This window comes from Rhipicephalus microplus, chromosome X (genome assembly GCF_043290135.1).
Source record: "Rhipicephalus microplus isolate Deutch F79 chromosome X, USDA_Rmic, whole genome shotgun sequence".
Classification (NCBI taxonomy): domain Eukaryota; kingdom Metazoa; phylum Arthropoda; class Arachnida; order Ixodida; family Ixodidae; genus Rhipicephalus; species Rhipicephalus microplus.
Window position 1 is genome coordinate 431,628,132 of NC_134710.1, and position 19,480 is coordinate 431,647,611.

The 19,480-nt window shown below is 43.8% G+C and overlaps 1 protein-coding gene across 5 annotated transcripts in view; it reads left to right on the forward strand.

The window, feature by feature from the left end:
• The window catches only part of LOC119160912 (uncharacterized), a 256,608-nt gene that overhangs the window by 13,151 nt on the left and 223,977 nt on the right, over nucleotides 1-19,480 (forward strand). For 4 of the 5 annotated variants that reach the window (XM_037413180.2, XM_037413184.2, XM_037413182.2 and 1 more), the window contains 3 exons: nucleotides 5,790-5,880; nucleotides 12,965-13,069; nucleotides 14,587-15,018. In XM_037413180.2, the coding sequence (XP_037269077.2) occupies nucleotides 5,790-5,880; nucleotides 12,965-13,069; nucleotides 14,587-15,018 (628 nt within the window). The remainder of the gene's footprint in view (nucleotides 1-5,789; nucleotides 5,881-12,964; nucleotides 13,070-14,586; nucleotides 15,019-19,480) is intronic. The other variant, XM_075880454.1, reaches the window with a different exon arrangement.

Below are 19,480 nucleotides of genomic sequence, written 5' to 3' on the forward strand. Positions count from 1 at the left end.
CTACCAATATGGATAGGATAGTTAAAATAGCGGAGGAGTTTTACAGAGATCTGTACAGTAGCCGAGACAACCACGACCTTAATACTATAAGAACTAGCAGTAACCCAGATTACACCCCACCAGTAATGATAGAAGAAGTCAGAAAAGCTTTGGAGAGCATGCAAAGGGGCAAGGCTGCTGGTGAGGATCAGGTAACATCAGATCTGCTGAAAGATGGAGGACAGATTGTGTTAGAAAAACTAGCCACCCTGTTTACGAGGTGTCTCCTGACGGGAAGAGTACCAGAGTCTTGGAAGAACGCTAACATCATCTTAATACATAAGAAAGGAGATGACAAGGACTTGAAGAATTACAGGCCGATCAGCTTGCTCTCTGTAGTATACAAGCTATTTACAAAGGTAATTGCTAACAGAGTAAAGAAAACATTAGAATTTAATCAACCAAAGGAACAAGCAGGATTTCGAACAGGCTACTCAACAATTGACCACATTCATATACATACATACATACATACATACATACATACATACATACATACATACATACATACATACATACATACATACATACATACATACATACATACATACATACATATGAGTGGCTGGAGGGATAGCCGCCGTGAAAGCCCAGTGGCTAGAGCATCGAATGCGTTATTCGAAGGTCGTAGGTGCGATTCGTGCTCACGGCAAGCTATTTTTTCACCCACTTTTCTTTCTTATTTTAGATTACATTGGTTCTAATAACTTCCCCTATACATTTCTTGGCATTATTGTCTGTTAGGTCTCATTAATATTGTGTCAAAACACTGAAAAACGAGCCCTTAGGTATACACTTCTTTCCCTTATTCATTAACAAGGGTCTCGTACTGGCAGACTTGGTGCCGTTAGGTTGTATATGAGGGAATATTGGTCAGCTGCCCGCTCGTAATAAGTTCTTGTGCCACGTGACGCCACACAGGCTCATAAAAGGGTGTTTCACACTCGACGACATGGCTACAGATAGCGCTGACTAACACTCCCATATTTAAAATTCATATATTAACCCGATGAAGTGGCTGGAGGGATAGCCTCCGTGATAGCTCAGTGGCTAGTGCATCGAACGCGTTATTAAAAGGCCGTAGGTTCGATTCCTACTCACGGCAAAATATTTTTTCACCCACTTTCCTTTCTTCTTATTTTAGATTACATTCGTTCTAATAACTTCTCTTATACATTCCTTGGCATTATTGCCTGTTAGATCTGATATATATATGTGTGTGTATATATATATATATATATATATATATATATATATATATATATATATATATATATATATATATATATATATATATATATATATATTGCAGGATGGGTATTTTCATTATAACTCTGTTCCGGGGAATTGCAACTTGCTGCAATTCCATTCCCACTCTAAGAATGGCCAGCCAGGTCAATTCTATTCCTGCAATTCCTCAACGTACAGGTGCCTATTTGTCGACGATACATAGTAGAACAAATAAACAGTAATGGATGACAGAACCGCATGATGGAGACTGCCAGAAGACAAGCGCGTTGGAGTGCTATCGGCATTCGCCAGTGCCCGTGGAGAGGTCTAACATTAAAAGACCGAACGGATAGTTTTATTGTCGATAGACACAGATGCCAAAAGTTGGGCGCACAAGCTGCACAAGCTGGAGCAATTGTCAAGTCGTTTTATTATGTAAAACTCTAAAGAAGTAAAAAAAATATTAAGAATGCCAGGGTCAGCCCTAAGTAGAGAATGAATAATATATTTTCACTTATCTTGTTCCAATTATGTGTTCACTGTTGAATTAGTTGCATTATCATAAGAACATCAGGATGGAAAGAGACGAAAACATTCAGAAGCGCAGGAACGCCAGCAGTTGTGTTTGCATTTTGCAGCATTTCATCGCTCTTTTCGTGTCAAAGTTTTCATAATATTCACTTGAGAACTGCTCGTACAATTGCCAGCGTTGAAATTACAGTCACTGAAATTTCAAAGAGGCTCGAGTCCACTGTTATGAGATCGCACACATGCTAAGTATATTTTGTGGCTGTTGCATCTGATACTGCATTGTATGAATACTATAGACGTGTTTGGAGGAAGTGAGAAGTCCATCTTACTTTGTGTTAAAGGAACAGTGGCAACTGCAGTTGCTGAGGTTACATATTTTAAATGAAAGGATTAAAACTGAAGCAACGTTTTCTGAAGCGACATCCTCAGTTACTATAATTAATTTAGATACATTAAAAAAGTGTAGCTCTTCCAGATCTGTTAGTTTTGATCTTGTAGGATCTGATTAAAATGTGCTCACAATTCTTACTTCCGTGAAAACTGATCGGTGCAAGGTTCCACGTCGGGTAAGACAATACCAAAAATTTGGAAGGGCTGCAGGTATCTAAAAGCAAGGTCGGTAATTACCTGGTGCGCACACGCCATACAGATATTAAAAGAAGATTTCGCGTGTCACACAAAGATGCACGCGCTCAATCGTAACTACCGCAAGCGCGCCGCGCATGCGATTCTATGGGCACTCGCAAAAACTGCCCCCCTCCTCCCCCCCCTCCCCCCCGGTGGCGCCGCAGCGGCGGTTCGGGAACTAGACCTGTCACGCTGGCTTAAGAACGCATGGCGGGCCGTACCCGTGCGTTCTTTCATCCAGTGGCCATGCTCCAGGCCATGTGTATGGTCCAACTGAAATATTTCCTGGGCGAAAATACGCAGACACGGCCACCAAGAGCTTTTGGCCAGGAAGACAAATTTTAACAGCTACTATTTCGCGAGCATTAGAACTGAGATCAGGAATGTGCAATTGAGTGGCCGGGCAGTCATTACGCACCAGAAGCACTGCCTGGCCTTAGGGAAGCTGCCGCTTAAGTTTTATGGTTGGTGTCTGAAAAGCACCGTAACCAGGAAGCGAGCACGTGACGTGCATTTCCTGGAAAAGAAGGAACAAGGGGCGATGCCTTTGAACATAATTACGAATAGTGGAGCGCGTTTGTCCACTGCACCCCCTGAGCGAAAGAGCTCATGAGGAAGGCCCTGGTTTGCAGCGCATTTTGTCGTCAGCGAGGACATTGCGCTGCAGTTCATCAAACATATTTTGAAACCGAGTTTGCATGGTATCAAGGGCTTGTGTTAGAGTGTTAACCATCTCCGACCGCATCGCATGCTCCAGCCTATTAGATTCTTCAGCCCGTTTTTGTCGCAGGAGCCTAATAATATGAGAGTAGGCGGAGTCCTTCTCTGTTACCGGTTTAGAACGACGTGTCAGAGAACGGCTCTTTCTTTTATTTCGAGACCGACTGTGGCTTGGCGTTGGGGACCGATTCACTTTCTTTTGGTCCAGCATGAGGTCACGAAGTCTCTGATTTTTCTGTCGTAATTCCTGTACTTCTTGGCGAAGGCTGAGTCGGATCGGAAGAAGCGGCTGTGTTAGCCCAGGTTACTTTCCGAGGCGTCGGAGGGGTAGGCTGTGCCGCAGATGTCGTAGATGATGAATCATTAGTGTTGTGAGGAAGGGCTGATTCAGATATATTTCATTTAGAACAGTGAGGGCTGAGTGAAATGTGTGTGGACACTCCGCAAGCCACCCAATGAGGGAACTGCTTACAGTTTGGGTCGACCTCATGTGGAGCTTTGCCACAGTCCCGGCATACTGGTGGGAAGGAACAGTATTTGGCAACATGGCCCAAATGATGACAGTTGTACCATGCGACCGGGCGAGGCCGATATTCATGAACACTGATGACTTCATATTCAAACACCGAGCGTTTCGGCATGGAGTCTGTATAAAATGTCAAAAGCAGCAGCTGTGTTTTACCGAGCATGCGCACATCAGTGATTGTTGCCTGTTCACAGCGTAGATGCGCTTTGATGTACTCAATCGTTAGGCCGGGTCTGATCTTTATTACCCCACGAGAGCTGCCGACTGCGCGTGGCTGAAGAGGCGAAGTGTCGACAACAATTACTTGCACGCTATCATTGACTGTTGCCACTAAGCGCGAGAGTGTGCATAGTTTGCGAAAATGACCTTCGTCACGAAGTGTGATCCGTACACAGTTACTGGTTATGTCAAAGCGGAGAATTGACATTTCTGCAATAAAGGTTGACAGAGCGCTTTGCTCTATGGTGTCTCTAAGGGCTTGTTTCGGAATGTCTGTCACATGCACTTTGTTTAGCGGCCTGATCAAAACAGTATGGCGGTGCCGACTCACCCGTTCGGCATGCAGTCTGTTCGGTGACACTTGGCATCGATAGTACACAGCCTTATTCTTTTGTACCCCGTTGTCGAGAAGTTCGGTGGTGCCGGTAGAAGAGCCCGCTGCCGTGTCGTTGACACGAGGTCCAGTAGACGATTCTGATGACAACGTAGACTGCATTGCATCCATTGTCTCGTTTTCATCAGATAGCGTTAGGAAATCGCATGAGTTCACTGGAACGCTTGTGCATGCCGTGGTCATTTTCATAGTAGGCGTCTTGAGATTCGGAGTGAAACGCGCCGGGCGTACCAGATACACCAGGCATGGCACTGCCGCGTGGACGCAGTGCGAACGCATCCTCCGGCAGCTGTGCCCTAGGCCAGTTTGAAGCTGCTCACTAGGCTTAGGGTGGTCAGTTCACAAAACACAGAGAAAAAGAGAAAAATGTTCTCCAAAAACGCTGTCTGTGCGACACAGGCTCACCGTGTAACTGGCATTCACCTCTGCGGCAATGAACCGTAGTCCATGAGCGGAAAATACTAGTCAAACTTACAAGATAACAAGGAGCCGAGGTCAGGCACGTCTGCCATCATGGGCGCTCTGCAGCGTCTCCTTCCTTTAGCCGTTCCTTTAAAGGAAAAGCAATCCTAATAGACGTAGAAGGACTTGTATTATTTTTATTCAGCAAGGTGCTGAAGAACATTGAATATTCGAAAATGTTGTATGCAACGTATGCATTGGGGTGCTATTTAAATAATAATAAAAACTGAAGGCTGAAGAACAGAAGTCACATGAAAAAGCTGTATGATACCACTGGCATTTATAACACTGGAGAAGTTTCAGAAAATTGAGTATACTAGTTTGCCTGATTTTATGGCCAGACAGAAGACATATCTTTCACAGTGTTTTTTCATTTCCTACAAGTGAGTTTTTTTTTCTTTCTTAGAAGCTATCCACACTCCTAGTTCAAAGTGCAATGCTTTCATAAACCAGTTGTTTCTACTTGTATAAATTCATTTGGTGAGTGCTTCAAGAGAAAGCTCATTCTGTAGTCTGAGATGTCTTGAACTGGTATCTTGCTATTGTGGTGCCAAGAATATAGTGCATGTTTGTGCAAAAAGAGAGCACATTACAAATGGGTGAATGATCTCAGTGCTGCCAGATCGGCTCACAAAATAAAAGGCATGGTGCCTCAATGATTATCAAGTTCTCAGAAGTTAAAGGGTTGAAAGAAGTCGAGTTGTGTACTGATTTTGCGGTACTGTGCGCTTGCGTATTTTCAATTCATTATGCAGGCTTGTCTAGGGCGTTTGTTGTTTCCAGAAGTTTTTGTTCACTCCCTGTGTTGGTCGAGAGTACTTATCTGTGAATACTCCTGGCTGTCCGATAATACTTAGAATGGTGCAAAACTATTTGATGCGCCAGCAGATCGAGGAATTCAGCTACATGATTGCAGTGAAATAGTGTGCATTGAGCTTCATAATACGTCACTTGTCCATTGAATACCCTGTGTAGTGCATGCTCGTTTTGAAAATGTGTTGATTAGTGTGCCATCGCTCACGAATCCCTTTACCTCTCCAGAATGCCTCAGTGGGATGGTACTGCCAGCTTTCAGCCAGCACAGTATCCTGCTGCAGTGCTGGATCCACAGCAGCCGCAGAACACCTCGCAGGTACACCAAATTGTGCAGTGATTGCTTCAAGGGATGGGATACATTTGTCCGGTGTTTCTAAGGTTGCCCTGCTACATCTAATGAGACTGCAATGATGAAAAATAAACTCTTAAAGTAAAGTTGAGAGGGAATATTATAAAGTGTGAAGGGAACATCAATACTGAAAGCAGCTTGCAAAATTTTCAAAAAACTCTAACTGCGTTGTCAAATGCTTCTTAAGAAGGTATGTCTTGGAATGTTGTAGTGACTTCACTGGTAGTTTTGTATTATACCATGTCTAGTGTTTTTTTTATTATTATTCATTTCACTGACATGTTTTATTAATCATTTAGTAATGCTTACTATTCTGTGTGTGTTCATCATGCATGGTTTCCATATGAGGTATGAGTTGCACAATTAAAGGTGCCAGAAGTGCTTCGCACTTTTTAAAATAAATTTTTGCTGAGGTAGCAAAAAGCTTTTTTTATTTAAGGGCTCAGTAGTTATGGCTTTCTTGTGAAAGGGAATTCATTTCGGGGTCTCACTTCATAAGGGGCACCGCAAGAATGTCCGTGTGTTCAGCTTTGGGTAGTTCTTGAGACTGTGTCATACATTGCAGTTCACCGACTATGCAGCTTTGGGATGTTAAAAACATAACTGCAAATTCTTATTATGACTTTGAACAAGAACTAGCAATGCTAGTATACGAGAGAAAAATAAATTGATGTCCACTTGACTTAGTGTGGATATGCTGCAAACAGAAGCTCAGTGTTGTAGAAAGCTAGCTTTGTAGTTGAATAAGGATTTTTTTTACCTTGAGTTTTACCCCGCAGAGCAACTTTCTGCATAAGCTTTTTGTGTGCACCTCCTTGGCATAGTGATGTGGGTTAAATTTTGAGGATAAAGACTTAGATTAAATTTGGCACCACAGTCCCCTCCCCCTTTTTTTTCAGCAGTTGATGTATTATCTGAACTTGCCACAAAGGCTCCAACAGATAGCGTTCTTAGGCTTAAATAATTGGCACTGCATTAGAAGGATAAGTTGTTCAAAAAACGTGTAAATTCAAAAATGTCCCACAATATTTGTGGAGGAAGCTTTGTGGCCAATTTTTTTTATTGGGATATTTTTTCTACACTGTACTGGTCATTTTTAAAAGTTTTTTAAGATGAGTGCCTTAAGTAGTACTGTACTGGTCAGATGAATGGAAATTTTTTGCTTTATTCAAAATTCTCTACACTGTGCAGAATTCTGTAGAGCTTGTTTTAGAGGAAATGGTACATTTGCAAGCGGCGAGTTTTAATTCAACTCAGACTATCCCGGATATGTTGACCTTAAAGAGGATCGCGAAATAGTTCGATATATCGATAATTTGAATGAAAAAATTATGCGTATTTAAGGAGTAAGTTAGAGTATCTCAGGTCTGAAAACAGTTCTCAAAAATCATATAAGCACTTACGTAATGATTTGCTCACAGTATAATAGAGAACAAGGTGTGAACATATTCTTTTTCAAGTTACCGCACTTTATTTCGCTTGAAAATAGTCCGTAAACCACTCTAGCCTCTTGCGCACCATCAAGTTCCAGTCGTCCTGAATATCATTAAAGCTTTCCAAATAAGCAAATTCAGCTGATTTAGTCACAACTGCGTTGATTGACACTGAACACCAATGTAAGCTCCGTAGAGCATTAGAAGGTTGGTTAGTGGCAGAAGCAACGCACCTACATGGTACCAGCAGCGTTGGCCATGATCTCGGCATCGATGCAGTCCGAAACAGCGACATCATCATCTGCACCAATGAAGCCGCTTGCTATCCAAGATGGTGCATGAAAACGCTATCAAGTCGTAGAATTCACTGAGGCACCGAGTGTCATTGTCAGCAGTCATGACGCACGCGAAGTCATCACATGGCACCAATGCCCACAAGGAAAGAGTTTGCAATGGTGCTTTACTTCATGTTGCTGCTAGCAGCAGCCAATTTTTATCGCTACGAGTGAATCAATGCTTAGTTCTGACTCCCAAATGATAATCTAACTTTCAAATGAGTCCACAAGCTACAAAAGACAATGCTGCCTACAAACAATAAACGAGCAAGCTCCCACCATTGACATGTGGGTGATAGCGATGTCACTTGTGGCTTTGTCATTTCATTACAGGAAGCTGCTGCTTTGGTGTGGAGAACTAGAAAAAAAGCGTACCGTTCAAGCTATGAATTCTAAAACTGAAAACACTAAAATACCTACGTCACAAGGTTTCACAACTTGAGGACCACGCTTTTCGTTCCTACATGCCATCGTCCATGAGGGAATGCGAACATGGCATCGTGATTGCTGAATGACTTTGTTTCGGTGCCCTCTGCAATCGGTCTTTTCGAAAATACCATGCCCGCATGTTAAAACCTGCAGATCACGCATCAAGCATGCTGGTGCACTCGCAAGCACTGTGCAACAAACTAGGTCAACACGATGGAGTTTCGCCATTGCACTTTTAAATGCTTCCTTTTTGTCACCTGGGCACGAAAGACCAGAACTTCTTGGAACTCAGTCGAAAAATTATCACTGTTCGTAAGTAAAAATGCAATTTTCGGGCTTCAGCATGGCTTAGCGTTCAATATAGCTGAAATTCCGCTGTGCCGGAGTTGGATATACATGTGCATCTGTCCAATACTTTTGCAAGGGAAATTCAAGGGGATTTCTCAACTGTTTAATGTAGCCTATATTTCGATATACAGTCGAACACAGATATATCGAACTCGAAAGGAATCGCGAATCAGTTTGATATATGAAAAATTCAGTATAAGAGATAGAGGCCCCGAGAGCTTAGCTGTAGCCGATCATCACCTACGATAGGCGCTTTCAAGAATGACAACTAATTCCGCACACATGCCGCAACAGAGTGATTTCTTTGCGTGAAAAGAAGAAAATCACCAATCTTGGCCTGCTTCTTTGTTTTTGAAATGTTGAAGACGCTAGTCTTGATTTTATCAAGGCTGTCCCTGGTGCGACAGCCCGGTTCCCTTCATGTGGTCGATACAACGGTGAATGATGCCCAATGCCGTTAACACTTCAGCGGCGCAGTATGCGCGTGTAGCCAGCGCCTCAACTGGACGATCCTCCTCGTCACATGAGCTGTCCGCCTGGCCATTGCAGTCCGATTCCACGAAGTCATCTGCAGACACTTTGTGTGGAACTACTGCCGGTAGACCAGACGAAAAGTCGCGAAACTCGTCGTCTATGTGCTCGTCGTCGTTGTATTCACCGGTTTCCACAAGTTCCGCTGTCTTGAAGCCTGCCTTGCAGAAGCAGTTAACCACTGTGTCCATCTTCATGTCTCGCCAGGCATTGATTTAAGATCTCCACGGGAGAAAACTTTGCGGAGATTTCCAGCCACTCCTTCGTCATCTACTGCTGGATGTCCTGGCTGCTGACAGCTTCGCTTTTGCCAGAATTGATCTTGCCAACGATGTTGTAGCGCTGTTTAAATCAGTGAAGCGACCCGCTATTGTCGGCGATGTTGTTTCACCGAGTGCAGCGGCAGACCATTTGGCCTTGGCGATCAGCATCGGGCCATCCACCGGAATGTTCTTCGCGTGCCTTTCTAAAAACCAGGCATAGAGTGCCTTTTCTACATTTCCATGGGCAGAAGCGTGCACGTGAGTCTCCCAACGTTTGCTGCTCCGCTGCCTTTGCCTTGATATTTGCCTTGTTTTTCACTAAGGTACTCAACTGCTCTGTGGTATCCTGAAGTTGTCCGTGACAGTTGAGCATTTTTCGCCCGCCTCAACACACTGAATAGCCTTCAACTTCGTTGCAAAGTCAGGGGTTTTGCGCTTCTTGATGCTGGCCATAAATACACGCGAAGTCAACGATTCAAGGAGTCAGCAGCTGCTTTGCACAGCATGCATGGAAAAGAGAAGTGCTGCACATGCGGTGGTACGTACGCAACGCGACAGCGTAAGCAACAAAGTGCTCACGATGCGATGGCCATCTGCGAGGGCAACAGCAAAAGGCTCAAGCGGTGGATGGCTTATCAAAACTCGCAAAACAGCAAGAAAAATAAAAAGGCGAAAGGAGGAGGACATCGGCTCCTTCGTTCGTGCTCTCCGAGCCGACGGGTATGCGGAGAAAGCTTGAGAAAGAGAAAGAGAAATGAAAAAAAAAAGCTGTTCCGCAAGTTAGAACTTGGGTAGTTCGAGCCCTCTAGCCCTTTTTTCGAGCGTTTCAGGTTCGGGTGGAGGCATGGTGTCGCGAAGAGGTCGCCGGGCGGTGCGAGTGCCGAAGCGCACCTTCCAGCTCGCTCGGTGTTCGATATATCTGAAGGCGAGTAAAAATACTGTTCGATATAAACGTGCAAATTTCTATACCTTTACACAGAAACTTCAAGGGGATAATTTGCGAGTTAGATATACCAAAAAATTTGATATATGTGGGTTCGATATAACCGTGTTCGACTGTATCAGAGTTCGATATATGCGGGATCGGCTGTAGTCAGCATTGGCATAGATGTAGTAGCGGACACATGTGCTTCCATGCGGTGCAATGTTGCAAGTCTTATGTGCACCACTTGTTTTGTGTTAAGAAATTGGGAGTGCACTCGTATCACATGCGGGAGTGCTTTGATGCAACTTTCAGAGGACCAACACTGGGATCTGATGTTAAGGCATGTTGTAGCTGACAGGAACAACTCCCGACTGCCTTGTGTTTTAACATGCATGTAAATCCAAGTACATTATAGTTTTTGCATTCTGGTACTTTTGGAATGTGTCCACCACAGTAGGGATTGAAACAATAGCATCTCTAGTACAATATCAGAACAGTGTAGTTTCTAAATTACTGCATGTGTTTTTATTGAAGGATTCCTGAAGCACTCATTGTTTTACACTTGAGCTTGAGTGGTGAAGTGCTGGCGTTTCAAAGAATTTGTTTTTAAAAAGAATGCTTGGATCTGTTTATTACTCTGAGGGCTCTCTAAGATATGTGGGGAAAGAACACATTGCTACGTGTCCCCCCCACTCTTCTTTTAAGTGCACACTCATGCCTTGTTCTATATATTGTTGATTGGAGCACATTTGTTCTCGTGCATTGATTGTCCTAAGTTCCATGGGCCGTGCGTTCGATCCCGGCCGCAGTAGTCGCATTTTGATAGAGGCAATATGCTGGAGGCCTGTGCACTGTGTGATTTCAGTGCACTTTAAAGAACACTAGATGGTCGAAATTTCCGGAGCCCTCTGCTACGGTGTCTTCTGTAATCTTATTGTGGGTTTGGGACGTTGAACTCTAGATATTATTAAGTTCCATTGGCACATTTCAAGGAAGATTGGAGATGCTTCTTGCCTATGTGGTGTCATAGTACTCGCCACATTGCAGCATCATAGTGTTCGTCCTAGCAGCAATTTGTCTGCTATGAGATGAAATGAAGGCATGTTCGAAAAAAGTCGCAATGGGAAGAATAAGGTAGCAATAAGAGTGCCCACACTTGGAGATTATTAGTTTGGCAAGATATATATGGTCAGATTCATGGCCAGGGAATGAATGCAAGTATTCTTGTATCAAAAAGTGCTTTTTTTCGTGCTCTGGGTTTCATTTTTTTGCATTTCATTAGTAGTTTTGAGTAAAGGTACATCCTGGTACAGTTGGTTAAATTTTTGGCTATCGTACATGAGTGGCAGATTTTTTTGGCAAGATATATATGGTCAGATACATGGTCAGGGAATGAATGACAATATTCTTATATCAAAGAGTTCTTTTTGCATGGTCTGGGTTTCATTTTTTTGCATTTCATTAGTAGTTTTGAGTAAAGGTACATCCTGGTACAGTTGGTTAAATTTTTGGCTATCGTACATGAGTGGCAGATTTTTTTTTTCTGTATCTTTGCCATACGACTGCATTGAGTTTCAAAAAAGGTGTGGACAAGTGTATGCCTTTAAAGCACATGTCCACGAAGCAATTTTTTGGAGCTTTGTTCTATAAAATGGCGCTGAGAGACAAAACGTGGCTGCTGTGCACAACAGGTAATGTTTTGGCAGACTGTACATCTCTGTTAATTAATAACCATATCTAATTGTCTGCCAGGTTGATTAGGAATCCCATGATGACATAATAATGGATAGGAACCAAGGTATTCTTACATCTGAAAAGGGAACTCTGAATCTTGATAGTTCTATTCAATGGTAACTATCATAAACGGAAGAACCAACGTTGGTCATTTCAACAGTTTCAGCGTTGTGGTTTAGGCTGCAACGCATGTACCAGATAAGCTTGAGTCGATTACCATGTTCGAGACGTGTGTGCAATCTAGCAGAATAGCATTGGGTGGAATAACCGATATGCGATGAGCTTTTCACTGATGAGTTCACTACATTTGCAGTCAACTTTATTTCTCAGCTGTACAGCAAGTTTTGAGTGCCTTGTTGCCCAGTCTTAATGGGACAACTATGATTTTTACATTAACCATGTATACTATAATTTCTGGGGGCTTGCTTGCCTGGTATGTTGCTTTAACTCTTCCTGTCATAAAATGAAAACTAAAACTCTTAAATATGTCTGATGAAATATGTCAGCTGGGATGTTAAACACGAACAATTACACTCAAACCTTATTATAACAAAGTTGCATCTTACATGAAAATAAGTTATATTCAAAAATTTGTTATAAAGGTTTATTTGTAAAACTATATATCTATTGCAAGACTATTTTTCACTTACTTCGTTGTAACTGATATTTCGTTATATCTGGGTTTGTTATATTGAGGTTTGAGTGTATATATTATATTATATAGATGTGTAGCTGTTTGACCCTGAAAGAGAGGTAATTGCGAAATTTTTGCACGTCCGTGGTATTTGCAGGATTCAATTGGTTTCTTTCTTAGCTTTGCGGAAGAGCTGGTTTTTGTGGCGAGACGTACTAACAAAGGTGTGTCTTAGCAAATTTTGTAGTTATCTCAGTAAGCCTCAAGTGTTGGAAATATAGAAAAAGAAGAGGTTGAGTGGTAAAATTTTGTGTGCATAAGAGAAAAGTGGGTGTGGTCTGAGTGGGAGAGGGCTTGTTGCTGTGAAATTGCCCGTATGGGTGGCTGGCATAAGATGCTGCATGCGTTTTTGTGCTCAGGAGGGTTGGCCTTCATTGCCAACAGCAGCGGCCAACAGCAGCACTGCTGGTTCTGCAGTGCAGTACGGGCAAGGAGAGAACTACTGGAACTGGAACATGCACCAGGTCTGTCTTCAAGCTCTTCTTGTTGAATTCATTGCTTATAGGGCAGCATTGTACACAGCATTAGGGTGTCTGCCTCCTGAACGGGGGGGGGGGGGGGGGGGGAGTGGTGGTGTTGTTAATGTATTGCTGAAGGAAAGGCTAGTTATGGCAGGAAACGCATTTTGTGGAGCGAGAGAAATAACTGTTGGGAAAATAGCACTGGTAGTGAGCAGTCTTCTTGAAACGAGGACTACTGAAGACGAGGGTATGAGTATGCCTTCTTTTCTTTTTTTTGCTTTTCACTGTGCATCAATTAAACGATGCATGCTCTAGATATTACTAACGTGCAAGATTTTATTCTCTTGATTAATTTTTTTTTCCTGGAAAACACTCCATTTAATGAGGCAGTTTTGTACTTAGCTGGCAACAGTGCCTATTCTTATGATTGACAGTCGGTGCAGTTGTAGCCACACTTTTCTTTATTTACTGTCATGATGTTGTGCATGTTTGCCCATTAGTTTTGTGGTTAATTATTCTCTTCTTGGCCTTCCTACAAATAGCTGCAGCTTGGTTCATGGCTTTTGTCATTTTTAGCATTGTACCAAGTTGGCAGCTGCTGCCTTGCAGCTTCGCGCTTTCAAATAAATGACTTACAAGCAGCTCTGATAGGCATTATACTATACCTGGTCACCTTTGACAGTGAAGGCCAGTTATGAAAAATCTTATTGACTTTATTGACTTAATTGCAGAAACCTTTGAAATAGGATAGGGTAATTCCACATTCAAGCATTTGTGGATTCAGTGATACAGTTAAGAGGTACTGCTGGAACTTTTCTCTGTAGATCCGTGTGCTCAGATTTGGGTGCACATTAAAGAACCTCAGGTGGTTGAAATTTCCGGAGCCTTCCACTACGGTGTTTCTCTTAATCATATGCGGGTTTTGGGATGTTAAACCCCACATATCAATCAATCACGGCACTTTTCACGCAATGGGTTGTGATAATGACCACTTTAATGTGATTGGCACAAGGGTTTGGAGAGTTTTGAAACGTGGAAAAGTAACCAGTGATAAACAGGGACGACATCTATGAGAGCAGATTGAAGCAGTGTCTAACATTTATGGCTGCATGTGTCCATGCTTGTATATACTGTGCCAAAAGGCCCTTGCACCAAGGCTCATAGCCTGTGCGAAGGGAAGTTGGAAGAATAATGTGCCAGGCAGTGGCAAAGCATTGTGTGCACTTTCCTGTTACCAGCATTGCCGTTGTAGTTGGTTTGCCATATCTGTGTGCCCGGTGCCACTGCAGTATAGACTGTAGCAAATGAAATTTTGACTAGCAGTGGTAATATTGCAAGTTTGTCCACAGTGTTTGGAACAAAAACTACCAACAGTCAACGCGCTCCAGACTAACGTTTTGTTCAAACTTTCATGGAGGCCTTTGCAGCTTTATTCTACAAGTGTCAGTGTCATGAAGGCACTGACAGTTATGGCACTGACAGTGTTATGTCATAAAGTCCTGCTTTTTTTTTCACTATAGGAGTCTGCTGCAGTGGCAGGTGGGGACGGAATGACGTCCCCCTCAACGCAGTCGTGGAACAGTGGTGGCTGGAGCGCTCCACAGCCGGAGGTGACCTCTGCACGTCCCCAGTCCTGGACAGGAGGGGGTGGGGTGCAGCCACCCAATCCAACTGGAGTGGGTGGCGGTGCAAACTTGCACGAGGCTGCAGTGGCACCAGTTACAAGTGATGGGACATACCACCCTGCGTCGCTCTATACCGGGGCTCAGTATGTTCCACCTCAAGAGGGACAGCAATATGCTAGTGGAGGTGCTGTAACCGAGGGCACTGGTCCCCAGGAAGGTTGGGTTCCACCACCTTGGAGTAGTGACACTAGCCAGTGGCCAGCTGGCAATGAGCAGCAGCAGCAGCAGCAGCATCAACAACAGTATGACTCTGTCCAGGCACAGTGGGTAAGCATCGATTGGGATGCAGTTGTGATGACTCGGCAGGGCTGCAGCTTTGCCCGGGTAAGAGGAGCAGTTTTTGGAGTGCTGTGTAGAGCATTATTTGGGTGTGTAGGTCAAGTGAGTAAGTCTGCTTGGATATGGTTAAGAGGCTGTTGAAGCAAGTGCTGAATGCCTTCTCAGAACAGGCACAGCTGTGGCTGCACAATCATGTTATCCAGTGATGTCGTGGCAGTGAAATAAGCCACTGTCAAAGCCTCCTGTTGCATGCGCTCAGAAATAAGGTGTGTGTGCATCAAATAGCAACGTTTCGGCGTACAGTGTTAAGAGACATGAACAAAAAATTAGCTTTGCTTTACTTTTACTTTTACTAGTGATTACGACATCAGCGTGGCTATATTGAAAATTGCGGGGAAAAAAAACGCCGTCAGGTGAATGGAATGGAAGGCACTCCTCAGTTAACTGCACTCCTGAGCTCTGAAGTGGGCCCGACATCATATTGGGCCTTTTGGTTGCCATGCCAGACGGCCATTGATAACTTCGGCACAGTGTTTATATAAAATAAATGGGGATTCATGGCAGCAATGGACAAGCAGAAGAGTAGTGCTTTACTATTGTGATCATTAACTTACGAGCATGTTTGACTCTCTACTCGGCAGTGCTTGTGTGTAGTGTCGTTGTAACGCATAGTACGGCATTCTTTTAATAGGCAACAACAACAACAAGTGCCACAAGGCCATTCATTGTTGTCTTTCGGTACTGTTTCAAGTGCGCGTCACCTGCAGACACAACAGCATCATTGCTGCCTAACACAATGCATGCCACACGCGTGCACTCTCAGTAATGATGCAGGTGTGAGAAAGCCTCGTTGCCCCGAAATTTCCATGACAAAACATATACAGTCGAACTCCGCTACAACGAACGCCGCTTCACCGAAATTTCCGCTACAATGAAAAATTCATGATTACCCGTCAGCAGTCCATAGGAGTCAATGCATAAATATTGTCGCCACAACGAACACTTTTTCTTCTATCGTCCCACTTCAACGAAATTGTGCGATGCGATTCCAGGCTCAGATACTTATTTCTATGCAGTAAACCAAATCTTTGACATTTCGATGCATTTTCAGAGCCTGCAAATGCATCAACAAAGTATAAAACACGCTTTGGCACCACCGGAAACCGCCGCTGTTCAGCAATCACGGGCGCTGCCATTGCTCGATAGTGATGGTAATCAGACTGCCCTTTTTTTTTGTTTTGCCACTGGCTTGCTTTTGAGCGGCAGACGATCCGAAGCTGCAGCTCAGTCGCTCAGTTCATGGTTTCCTTTTCCCAGCTGCTTGGTGCAACTTAGAAGTGTGGTGGTTTGCGCTAGTTGGTATGACATGACGGTAGATATAGCGCGAGAGCAGATTGACGACAAATGCACAAGAAGGAGACGAAGACGACTTTTTGTTCCTTTGTTGCCGTTATGTTCTCGCGCTATATCTACCATCATGCTTGGTGCAACCGCGGCATGGTGCGTTTTCCGATTCCGATGCTTATTATTAGTTCGCGCTTGGCCATTGTGGTAACTAATCAGAGCTACTGTTTGTCCGCATTATCAACGAAATCAGCTAGCCGCGAGTGATGCATGATAAGAATGGCGTAGAATAATGCGAAAGTTGCTGCTTCGTGATACCCTGCCTCCATCTCGGCGTTGTTGGATAATTTTGACGGCGAACAGCTGCTGGTGCTAACGTGTTAATGCAACTGTTTGGTTCGTTCACAAAAGCGGTTTTAGGCATTGTTTCAGCGTGCTTTTCATCATGGCCTTGCTATGCATGGGTGAGAATCATGTCGTGACACTGCTGGGAAAGAATAAGAAGCAGCGGACATTTTTCGAATTTTGAGAATAAACGTTTCTTTGTTTTGCTAGCTCAGGTCAGCGATATTTTTTTCGATTTCACTACAATGACAATTTGGTTTCAATGAAATTTTTTCCGCGACCCGTCAGTTTCGTTGTAGCGGGGTTCGACTGTACTTACATACGGTATACAGCAAGTTTCCTGGCATGGTATAGCTTAGCTGATGTGGTTCTCACAAATAGCTAGGCATGGCCAGCTCCACACTCTGCAGATATGATGTTTCAATAAAGCAGCACTGGTTTTCTCCGGGTAGCAGGTCATTGTGCAAACGGGCAGGTGCACATTAAGGAAAGCTGGATGAGTCGGCTGGTGTTGCACCATGTTCATTGCCATGGTTTCAAAATGGTCCTTGTGCACTATCTCACATTCATTCCAGAGATCCAGAATGATACCATCTATACTTTTGAGTTTAGGCTCTGTTTTTTTTTTCAAACAGCTGCATTACTCTGCTCTCTTCTTTGGCTGCTGCACTTCAGTATGCTTATCGACGAAATGTGGGACTTCTACTCTAGAAACCTGTGAAGGCATTTTTTTCTGTTCAAACGTTGAAGGTTTACTTTGGAATGGAGGTCACAACAGTTTGACAAAATCTTCTGCTGCGAGTATCATTTCTATATTTTAGTGTTTGTCTGTATTCTTGTTTACTGACCAATTTATGCAGAAGTAAAGCTATGCCTAGATTACTGCGCTGCTGCTATAGGACCCTGGTTTTTACACTATCCCATTTTTCACTTGTATCGTAGAGAGCATAGAAAATGACCCGTTTGCATGGGAGGCACATCTTTGGACAGTGCTGATGTTTTCGAAATTTATTCAGGGCTTTTTGGCTACTATGCATATACAGTAGACTCTCACTAAATGGAACCTGAAGGGACCAGGAAAATACCGTGTTTATTCTAACATAGGTCGACCTTTGTTTCCTGAAAATGTTGTTCATAATCAGCTGTAGACCAATATTCGTGAACAAAAGATTTCTACCTATATCCACAATCAAACCAACCAAAAATGCTGAGCTTATAGTGTTGAACTGCCGCGCCTGCTGTTCTTTAAGCGGTTCCTGCTGCATACGCATGTTATATTCCATAAAATCTGAAATAAAGACCCCCTCCTCCTTTTCAATTACCAAAGTGATTGAGAAAAAGTTATTAGTGCAATATCTGCGTACCACCCCCTCGAAATGCAGCCACTTCACCGTATTTGCGATGAAATCCATGATTTCTCTAGGTATTGGTCGTGAAGTTCCTAGTCCCTAGACTGCCTTTCGGCGCACAACCGCACTACTGGCCTGAGGCCTCGGCCGCCTCGCGCTTTGTTCATTGTACGATTAACATGACGGGGCGACAGTTCGCATTTGCTGTAGGCGCTGCACTGTGCTCCCTACCGGGCTGCAGAAATTAGGCGCCTTCTTTTAACTAACACCACCATTTGGTTATGCGCAGTTGCGACGTTGTCACATTGGCAGAGCTACACAGGTGACTTAAGTGCCTAGTGATACTTTTTACGGAGGACTCGAGCAATTGTGCCGTGCAGTGCGAGTTCTGTGTAAATGAGACGATTAAGGGTTGCCGAAAGCAGCAGGATCATCTGTTTGCGTGTAGATGTCGGCTTCATGCCTTTCGCGGCCCAGCGATCAGCAGCAGTGGCAGCAAGGACGACGTCATTCGGGAAGTTGCAGATGCTTGCGATGAATTCGATGACATCATCTTGCACATTTGACAAGATGAGGACCCCGGCAGTGATTGGGGCGCTAAGTTGTGTAAATAAAGGTGTGCTACGTTTCAATTTGTCTGTTTCTAAACAAAAAAAACAACATTGGTCGACCTATATTTGAATATTTTTTTTTCTCTTGTAGAACACTATAAGTAGGGAACGACCTATATTCGATTGATTTGATTGATATGTGGGGTTTAACGTCCCAAAACCACCATATGATTATGAGAGATGCCGTAGTGGAGGGCTCCGGAAATTTCGACCACCTGGGGTTCTTTAACATGCACCCAAATCTGAGGACACAGGTCTACAACATTCCCGCCTCCATTGGAAATGCAGCCGCTGCAGCCAGGATTCGATCCCGCGACCTGCGTGGACCTATATTCGAGTAAATACGGTGTGTTCAATTTAACAGGAGTACCGTTTCCTCAGAGATGAACAAGGGTGCTGAATACAAGCACGAAACCAATCTTGCTAGGAGTACTTGTTGTATTGCCCCGCCGCGGTGGTCTAGTGGCTAAGGCACTTGGCTGCTGACTCGCAGGTCGCGGGCTGAAATTCCGGCTGCCGCGGCTGCATTTCTGATGGAGGCGGAAATGTTGTGGGCCCATGTGCTCAGATTTGGGTGCTAAAAGAACCCCAGGTGTGGTCGAAATTTCCGGAGCCCTCCACTACGGCATCTTTCATAATCATATGGTCGTTTTGGGACGTTAAAACCCACATATCAATCAGTAATTGTTCCATTTAAGCAGCAGTTCCGTTTAACAAATTTACGTTCACTGAGAGTTTACTGCGATGTGATCTGGGAATAGAAGTGGGAAATGTTAAGGATCATGTAATCATGGGCTCAGT